The sequence below is a fragment of the Argentina silus genome (assembly GCF_951799395.1).
Source record: "Argentina silus genome assembly, chromosome: X".
NCBI lineage: Eukaryota > Metazoa > Chordata > Actinopteri > Argentiniformes > Argentinidae > Argentina > Argentina silus.
The window spans coordinates 6,266,603-6,276,893 of record NC_139653.1 but is presented as its reverse complement, the minus strand read 5'-3'; the positions used below and the strand labels follow the sequence as shown (position 1 = coordinate 6,276,893).

The following is a 10,291-nucleotide window of genomic DNA, read 5'->3' as shown; positions in this document are numbered from 1 at the left end:
AAATTCTGTTTGGGCTGGTGTAGGTACGCCTATGGTTGGTACACCTTACTTACAAACCTAAGAATATGATATATATAATAAATGCCTTAATGAGCATAGTACAGTTGTATTACTAACAACCCTTTGTTTAAGTGGAACAAAAACAGAATACTAAAGTCCAAGCTAAATCAATCACACCTGACATATTTGATTTTAGGGAATAGACTTTCTCCTAATATCATGAACTCGGTCCACAGTGTGGGAGTAACCCAGAGTGACTTATTGAATGTGGCATGATAAACATGACTATGAAAGCAACATATTATGACGGGATGGTTAAGGAATGTGTGATGTTAATGACTGATGTATAGTTGATTCAGTTACTTAGCTAAATATACTTATTGTAAGTCGCTTTGGATAAAAGGCGCCTTCTAGATTGTAGCGCAGATTTGGGTGAATTGGGATTGATATATAGGCCTACTCTCGTGAGCAGAGCTGTTTATCGGTCCGGATGGGTCAACTCGGGTAAATCAGCTGTATATGTAATTTACCTGAGACCCAAACATTTCATGCTTTTCACTCGCACTAACCACTATGTTATTCTCACATCAAAAGTCACCAGAATTGCTTTTTCAACAGATGATATGCAAAAGTTTTTCTGGGTAGAAACAGGGGGGCACAGCCCTTCATCAGCCTTCTTCCTCCCCATAAATATGTCCAGCTGTACCCCCAATGTCTAGACAGCTGTTTGGACAAAACAAAACCCATCATTTCGTTTCCACCTTCTATCTCCAAAAGGAAATGTGTGTTCTATTTCATATGCTTTACATGTAGCAGCAGAACAATTCTGAAGTTCTGTTTGAGAGACTGCTATTTTCAGATCTCTGAATTGCATACATTTAATTGAATTTGATTTGAATCTTGTAGAGCATCTTTATGGGATTCAAGATATACATTTGTCTGGTATCTGGTTGCCCTCAGGTTTTGGACTAAGAATGTGCCACGGTGTAGGATTGCTTATAATCCTCTGGTCACGTCCCACATCTCACTCTGTCCTTCCTCACACATAAAGCCAGTACTCCGTTTCTAATTTTAATCAGTTTCAGCCCATAAATGAGGGGGTTGAGAATTGGAGGAAAAATTAGAAACTCTATGGCCAGGAAGTTCTGAAGGCTTTGTGGTAAATCTCTAGAACCGTATCGAGCATACATTACATCAAAAAGCAAGGCAACTGTGACATTGAGTAATGCCAGTAAATGTGGCACACATGTCTGCATAAACTTTCCCCTGTCCTTAATGGACCTCAAACATGTTCTGATCAAATACATATAAGAACCCACAATGAAAACGACATGCCCAAAATAGAATAGTACAACAAAGTACCCAGCAACATTATCAATTGTATGTATAGAGCAAGAGAGTTTAACGATAGACCAATTCTCACAGTAGAGTTTCTGTATGTGTGAGCCACATAACCTTAGTCTAGAAGTTAGTAATAAAGCCATAGTCAGACAGCAAACTGGGCTGATCCAGGAGAATGAGACTAACTGAGCAACCCTCTGGTTAGTCATAACAGAGTGATACTCCAGTGGTTTACATATTGCCACATACCTGTCATATGCCATCACTGTTAAAATGGAGAGGTCATAGATGGCAGAGGAGTATATTACAAAAGCCTGAAACAGGCATCCTGCGTACGAGATCACATGAGGATGAGACAGTAGATCCAGCATGAATTTGGGGTAGAACCCTGCTGTCCCATAAAGTCCATTGATGCACAAATTGCACAGGAGGATGTACATAGGGTCATGGAGGTTTTTATCCAAGGTAATGGTTGCAATGAGAGCAACATTAACTAGAACAATCACAGAGTAACACAGTAAAGACAGAGAGAAGAGTGTGACTCTGTGGTCCATCGTCTCATTTAACCCAGAGAGTGTAAACACTGTAATGATGGATACATTGTCCATCAAGGTAATATCTAAAAATAATCAACAATTATTCACTTAAACATTTTGGGAGAATTTTCACCCTTGTGATACACCATGTATTTTCAAGATCATACCACACATTCTCATTTGTAAAATAACTAGTTAGGCTACATGTAGATGGCAAAATCACGCAACAGATAACATAACATCAGTGATACAATCCTACAGAGTACAGTAATGATTTAAGAAGTAGCTACCCTGTGCTTGTTAGTTCCATAGAGATGTTAGTGTTTATTCCACATGAATGCTGGTTGTTTTATATGCTCTGTGACTGCATGGTCACATGGAAGGGCTGAGCTGGGGATTCAGGGCTCATGAAGTTGATGTCACTAACAAACACATTAGCTGACAGGGGAATGGGCATCCCAGACAGGGACCCTTTATGACTTGAAGTTCTAGAACTGTTTAGTTCTTAGAATCGATTACTTTCTCTCTTTTTTAAAAGCATGTTCCACAGTTGCAGATTAGATGGCCGGAAAGCTGTCAGCAAGTCTCCACCCCCTAAACCTTTCACTGTAGCTTGCAATGATCCTCGTCTTCCATCTCTGCCCTCAACATTCCATTTGCACGCATTACACAAAATTAAAACACGGAGTTAGCTGAAGAAGATTTCGATACAAGAATGTATTGAATTGGGGGGAAAAAATAGAAAAAATAGGGATATCCTAAAAAGCTTAATGTGAAAACAGCTTAACAAGGCAAAAAAATATTTTTGACAAATGTTTTAAAATATTCCGACATCAGTCATAGGACTTAGCCATGGTAAAAGTCTAAACGATTGAGAGATATTTTTTTTTAAATCAAAAGGAGTCAAATTTAGGCGAAAGCGAGATCTTAATGAGGCTTAATGACATAAAATCTAAATGTAAAAATTCATCCAGCCATTAGGGAAATATACTATACTATGAGATGCTATGATGACAATTTCAAGTAAAAAAAAAATCATTTTGAAAATAAATTCAACTGATTGGGCTTAATGTGGCTTAACAGCCTTTTACTGATTAAAACAAATCAGAAAATAATCTCAATTCATTGCTAATTCACTGCTTAGTAACAGAAGGAAATCGAATCTACAGTCTACATTTAGAATGCCTCACGCCTATCTGCACTGCCAGAGTTGACCCCGGATACTGACTCTGATAAAGCACTGGACAATACTGAGCCAGAGACTGATAGAAACAGGTCTAGAAACCCACCTAGTTGGGCTAAAGACTTTGTCAAGTGAATGAGTAAAAAAAAGAAAACTTCATTGTGTTATTGTGTTTACATACAGTACGTTATACAGAGGGTATGTTACTGTGAGGTATTAGTATATCTAAGGTAAGAAGGAAGAAGTATTCTTTGATAGAAAAGTTAAGATGTGTCCATACCTTTATACATTCATTCTATTGCATTGCATTCATTATTTCATTGGATTACTGTATAATGCATGTTACGTTCCCACTCCTACATGTGCGTGTATCCTTGTCGTGTTTTGTGTTTCCTTCTGTTTTTCCCTTACCCTGTCACCCTACATTCAGGTGCCTGTCAGCAATTGGCCATTCGTCCCCATCACTCATCACTGTTCCTGACCAATCAGAGGGCTGTCCGTGTCCTTCAAAAGCTCCGCTGGACTTCCCCTCGGGAGTCGACCCATTTCACGGTAGTCTTGCGTTTGCTGTCGACTCGCTGTTGCCTGTTTGTTCAAATCTCCGACGTATTGGTTTTTGAGTTTGCTGTTTGTTCAAATCTCCAACGTATTAGTTTGCATCTTATTTTCTTTTGTTAGATTTACGTCCTTGTTTACTTCTTTTCTTTTCTCATAATTTGTCTGTCTGTTAATTGTACGCCATAGGGGTAAGGTGAATAGGTAAGAGACCCATGGGTTTACATTTCCACCACGTAGGCTCACCTGTTACAATTCACCAGGTTAGGAGTGGGTGCCGCCCCATGTATGTTCTAGTCTAGTGTAGCATAGCACTTTAGCATAGCTCTGATAGTATAGACTATTGCACTAGTTTAGGACATCACTTTTGTTTATGATTTCTTTGCTTTGGCACCGCTCGTAGTTCCCTTTTCTCCTTGCCGTTTGTCTTGTGTTGTGTTTGCCCCGAGGAAATAAATAACTGTATATAGTTGAATTGTGGCTTGTGGTTATTTAATTCCTACAATAAGTCCGATGTACTACCTTTTTGTTGCGACTCCTCTACAACCCCTAGACGAAGACGAGTTTTCATCTGGAGTCGTAACATGCATTAGTGTGGTTTTACCTGCTGTAATTGCATCCAAGAGGGCGCTCTCTAACATATGGAATGCATACATCTACGGCATGGCTACTAAAGTACCTGTTCCCCTGTCCCTCTGCTTCTGTGTCTGATTGTTAATACTTTCTAAACTAGGTTCTGCTACACAACAGAAACGTTATTTTTTCATCATGAAGTTTGTGCAGATTCTTGTGAACTGAAACTTCTGTTGTGCAGGCCATTCACCTGGGGCTGGGCACCTGCGCAGCTTAGATGTAACATTGCTTGAGAGTCAAGATTTACATTCCTACCAAATACATATCATTTTTTATCAACAATACACTTGACTGTTTTTAATTAGTGATTTGACTTTTTTTTTTAGAGTTTATGTATGAGGGATTTTAGGGGGGCATAATTGTGAAGGTTTAGGCTCCTTTTGAAATATTTGGCCCACCCTAACCCTAACCCACTGAGTTGACACTGAGTACCCTAACAACTGAGTACCCCTACCCTAACCCACTTAGTATCTGTCTGATTCTTAAATAATTCAAATGCCTTACCCCATCAGAACCCAAAATATAATCTTGTTTTACACTTAAGTAGCTTAAGTGTGGAAAAACATTTTTTGTTGCTTCAAAACATGGTTAAAAGTATAATTTGGTCTCATGGATTGTCAGTCTTTGCATCCATAGCTAATAGTCTATTAAATAGTGGTTCCATTTCTCCAGCCCCATCCCTCAGCTGTTTACCAAAAAAAGTGGGTTTTAAATTCCCGATTGTGTTACCCCGGAACGTCTGAGGAACCAAATGACGGCACACAGAGAGGATAGGGTTTAGCCCGAAGGCGTATTTAATGGTAAATAATAATAATAATAATAATAATAATAATAATGAGAGGGGAAGGGGAGAGAAGGATAATCCAAGGGGTTGTCCGGGTCCGGGGGTCGATAGCGGGAGGTCCAGTGTTCGGGGGAGGGAGAGAGAACCGTGTCTAATCCGTAGGAGTAGTCGTTGGGGTCCGGTCCAGGGTTAGTTAATGGGGGAATCCAGTAGTAGAGAGGGGTAGGTCCGTGGGAGGGTTGACGAGGAGGTCCGAGGAAAACAAGCATTCTGGAGGGGCACAGAAGAACAAGGTGAGTCGCAAGGGAAAAGACAAAACACAAGGAACAGCTAGGAAAACTCGGGAGGGTCTCGTGGAAAGTTTACCGTAAGTCACAGTACAATCTGGCACTGAAGATCGGGCAGGGTTCTTATAGAGTGCTGATTGGGGATGGGTCGCAGGTGTGCTGATTGAGGATCGGGTCCAGGTGCGCTGTTGACTGGGAGGAAGACGCTCCAGTGATGACCGCCGCGGCTTTGAGGTGGTGCCAGAGGGTTGGTTAGGAGGGGGAACCGCAACAGATTTCCCCTTTAAGGTTATCCAATCACTAACTAGTTCTATGAAGCTACGCCCTTCTTTAATAATATTGGTTTAAATGGTTTCAATAGTGGCAGCTCCAGACGGATATTCAGTGGAATTAAACAGAGTAAAATGGAGAAAATGTTTCAAGCTTGTGTGATCACTGCGCTCAGAACAAGTGCATTGACCAAAATGTAACAGAATTCCAAAACAATGTTGCTGGTCTGCACTCCAAAAATAAATTTAAGGTTTCTTTTTAGTAGTATTTATTTCATTCAGGGATATAAAAAGCAGATTTCAAGCTACCACCACATAACATTCCAGCATTGTATATAATAAAAAAAAAAAAAAATCAATTGAATATCCAAAATGACGCTGAAATTGACCTTTCAGAGAGGGGTTAGGTTAGGCGGGGATTCTTGATATTCTCATCAATCTAAACTGGTACAAATTGCTATTATGTTTTCAATGACCGTAACCAAAAATATTCCTAATGAACACAGGTGTTGACAAAACAATTGTAGAATTACATGTTAGCCCATACCTCTGTGGGACAGATGGCCAACACAGTCAACATGTTTAACTGGTCATTAGGTCATGCGTCAACAGTTTCTCTTCATCCCCTGTAGAGCAATTAGGCTTCTACTACTCTGTGAGATCAAACAGACACAAGCAAAAACAAAAGTACCCCTTAGTTACCAACTCTCCTTTGACCAATTAAGCTTGAAGTCTCCTGGAGGTAGAGTAGCCATTTTCTCCTCCTCTAGGACTGGTGTGAGAGGCTGAGAGTGAGAGTGAGAGTAAGGGAAAGGGTTATGGTGAAGGTTAGGTTTTGAGTTTGGGTAGGTTTAAAAAATGACTTTTGGCCTTGTTTCTGAGCTCAACCGAGTTGAGATGGTAAACTCACTCCTCAAGTTCAAATACCCCCATCTGTCCAGCGGCATTTCATCATTCAGGCCCCACCATCCTGGCCCCATAATCCTCTCACCTATGAGTAAGAGGGAGTGGGGAGAATGATAGATTAGAGAGTGGGTAGGCATGGAATTGTATGGAACAGAATTTGATTTGTATATGTCTAATGAAAAAAATAAATGTACTCAGTAATCATCTCACCTGTTAAGTGGACTGGCACAGTCTACAAAGCTGTTGACGATGTCAGCCTTATCCACTGCCCCCATTTTGAGGTTGTAGTTGAGAATGCAGTCTAGTTTCCCCTTCCTCTCTCCCGTCAGGTAGTCCACCTTCCCTATGGCTGATACTGATGCTGTAGAATGTTGGCATCCCCTTCCTGTTTGACCAGACTCTGCCCCAGGCCCCTGTGCTGTTGAACAGCAGATGCTGAAAAAGTGTTGGGCTGCTGTACCAGTTATCCTCGTACAAAGTGTGGCCCTTCCCTAGATGACGAGCCAGCATGGTCATCACCATGGACCCGGACCCCCCAAGCCGCTCGTAGTGATGTCCTGAACAAATCTTAGTCTAAATCAAGTCTTCACATCGCAATAAACAAAGAACTTCCATAACATAAGGGACTTGTCAATGCATAGGTCCTTATATGGTACAAACACCCAACTGAATGCCGATGTCAGGCTGGTAAGAACATGTCTTACTTCATGTAACAGGTTATTGAGGTCGGCAGTGGCGTTATATACAAAATGCAGGAGGACTAGGAAGTGGTCGAAGACGCGGCAAAGAAGGGAGTTGCAAACATGGGATCCATTGTTCCAGTAATCCCTAAGGGAATTCTTCCTCACTATTCCCATGATGAGGATTGTCACCAGGAAGGTGTAAATCTTCCCACCCCTTTAGCCAGCTTTCCCTTCACTCCAGGCGCTGTCTTGTCCTGTAGTTCTAAGGCATAGCCGTTGGTATCCTCCACTATATCTCCCACCAGCTCCTCTGTCAGGAATAGTTTGAAGCATTCAGCCTCAGAGGGAGATGGCAGGGGGCTTTTCACTCCAGTCTGGGAGTCATCAAAAACAACAGCACGGCCTGGGGCGATAAAATGGCTGGCAGCTGTCCAGCTGTTACTGCAGACCACCTCAACTTCACCGACTGTTGGTCTGCCTCCATCACCACCAGCATCTTCAGCGAGACCTGGGTCTTCGTTGGTAGGAATGGGCCACTCAGGGTTGTGAACGGCCGCAAGGTTGGGGGGCAGGATGTCAGCCCACCACCTCAAGTTCAATCTTGACAAGACTGAGCTGCTCTTCCTCCCAGGGAAAGCCTGCTCTCTCCAAGACTTCTCCATCACAGTAGAAAACTCTACTGTGACCTCCTCCCATACAGCCAAGAACCTTGGGGTGATCCTTGTCAACCACTTATCCTGTGTGGCGAACATCACAGCGAAAGCACGGTCCAGTAGATTCTTCCTCTACAACATCAGATGGATACGTCCATTCCTCACCAGAGAAGCAGCACAACTTTTGGTCCAAACACTTGTAATCTCTCGCCTTGACTACTGCAATGCACTCTAGGCCGGACAGTAGCAGCTCGCATCAAATTCAAATCCTGTTGCTTGCCTACCGGGCGGCAAAGGGAACAGCCTCTCCCTACTTGCAAGCAATGGTTAGCCCCCAAACCCCTGCAATATCAATCTGCTCGTCCACCTCGGCTGCCCGCCTGGCACCGCCGCCTCTACGTGGATGCAGTGGCCGCGGCTTTTCACTGTCCTGGCGCACAGCTTCCCACTACTGTCAGGACTGCAGAGTCACTTCCGATCTTCCGCCGTAGATTGAAAACTCATCTCTTCAGGCTACATCTTAACAGTCCCTCCTAAAGACCGCTTCACCCTCACTACCCCCCCCCTATACTAACCCTAACCCCAATCCCAGAGACCTCTTCACCCCCCTGTACAAGTTCTCTCCTGCTAATAAAATAAATAAATAAATTTAAAAATAAATAAATAAATAATAATTATAAATTAAAAAAAAGGTTAGGTCAAATAGCCTACTGGCATTACGACTGCCAATGGCCCCTGGTGTGAGCATTGATTACTTTGTCTTATGATGACTGTTGGATAGATGATTCACTTACTTGTAAATGTATTGTTGTAAGTCGCTTTGGATAAAGGTGTCTGCGAAAGGCCATAAATGTAATGTAAAAAGCTCCACACTGTCATCGTCATCCTCACTCTATACTCATGATACTCTAACTCATGATAAAAATTATAAAATATCTCCAGAATTTCAGCATCTGTCAGTTGTCTCTTTCTGGAAGACATTTCTATTGCTTAGCCTAGCAACTTAAAACAACACTAAATGGCTCTGAGTGGTGTCGGTGGTGACATGCTTGTCTGACTGAAAAGATTTTAGGTACTGGCACTCGCCATTTGTATCAATAAAAAGTCAATGACAGTGGTTCATGTGGTGATAATTTCGTTATTTACTGTGTTAGTCAGATGTTTTCAAATACTGGTTACAAATCATGTATTCTGATTATTGCAAAACATTGTAATGGACACATAGGATGTGTGTAAAATACTTTTTTGAAGGCTGTACTGATCATGATGAGCTAATGATGCTATATATGTGCACATCCATGTTTGTTTTCATTTGTCATCATTCAATGCATTCTGGGTGTCACGTACACGTCAGACCAAAGATATTTTAGCGAATTTAAGGTGAGTAGATGGTTCACTTGTGTGTCGGGAAATCCATAGAAAAACATCCCAGAAGACATGAAAAGTGAATGATTGGAGTGACCTACCTTGTCATCTCGTTTCATCTTAAGTCCGATACGGAAAAAACAAACATCTCTGCGCGCACTAACAATAGCAATCGTCAGATTACTTTAAACTTTTAGAAAGTGTTTTAATCAGTTATTTCGCTAATTTGTGATGTGATACATTGTAAATTGTAATCGCTATAAGCTAATTTATATTATGGTGTCTGTCAGCCGAGATGTGGCTCAATTATGGGGTGGCAGGTAGCCTGGAGGTTAGAGAGGCCAGCCAGCAATCGGAAGGTTGCTGGTTCAATCCCCGCTCCAGGAGGGAGCCGGATGTGAGCTGGTGACTGGAGGGTTACTGGCATCATATCCAGATGCCTACCACTGCCCTTGGGCACTTAACCCCTAACTGCTCCAGGGGCGCCGGAAATATGGCTGACCCAGAGCCCAGCGCTCTGTTCTCCCTGGGGGTGTGCATGTGTGTTGTCAGAGGGGGGGTGTGCAGTGCTTGTGTGTTAGATCTGGTACTAGGGTTAGGGCTGGAGGTAGGTGAGCATTGAACCGAGTATAGGGTTAGGTCTAGGATGAGGTTTAAGGGGCTGGAACTAGTGTGGAGGTTGAAGCTAGGGTTAGGGCTGGAGCTAGGGTTAGGTCTAAAGCTAAGGTTAGGGCTGAAGTTAGGGTTAGGGTTGGAGCTAGTGTTTGGGCTGCAGCTAGGGTTAGGGCTGGGACTAGGTTTAGGTCTGGAGCTAGGCTTAGGGCTTGAGATACTTTTAGGGCTGGAGCTATGGTTAAGGTTGGAGCTAGGCTTAGGACTGGGGCTAGGGTTAGGACTGGAGCTTATAATGACTGTAATACGCAGGCAGAGGACCCAAATGCACGACTCGGAGACAAAAACTTAAATCCAATAGAATAGTCTTTACTTTCAAAAAGGTTCAGTAGACAGGTAGGCAGACAATGGGTAAACAGATAATCCAGGAAGGGGTAGGCAAAAAGGCAAAGTCTGAAACACACTTGAAACACAATACTTATCA

General features: G+C 42.4%; 1 protein-coding gene across 1 annotated transcript; it reads right to left on the bottom strand.

The window, feature by feature from the left end:
* Positions 1–1,010: 1,010 nt before the first annotated feature.
* On the bottom strand, positions 1,011–1,949 carry LOC310823332 (olfactory receptor 1D2-like; the record flags this gene model as incomplete). Its single annotated transcript, XM_083696177.1, has 1 exon — positions 1,011–1,949. The coding sequence occupies one exon, from the start codon at positions 1,947–1,949 to the stop codon at positions 1,011–1,013; it is 939 nt and encodes a 312-aa protein (XP_083552303.1).
* Positions 1,950–10,291: the final 8,342 nt, after the last annotated feature.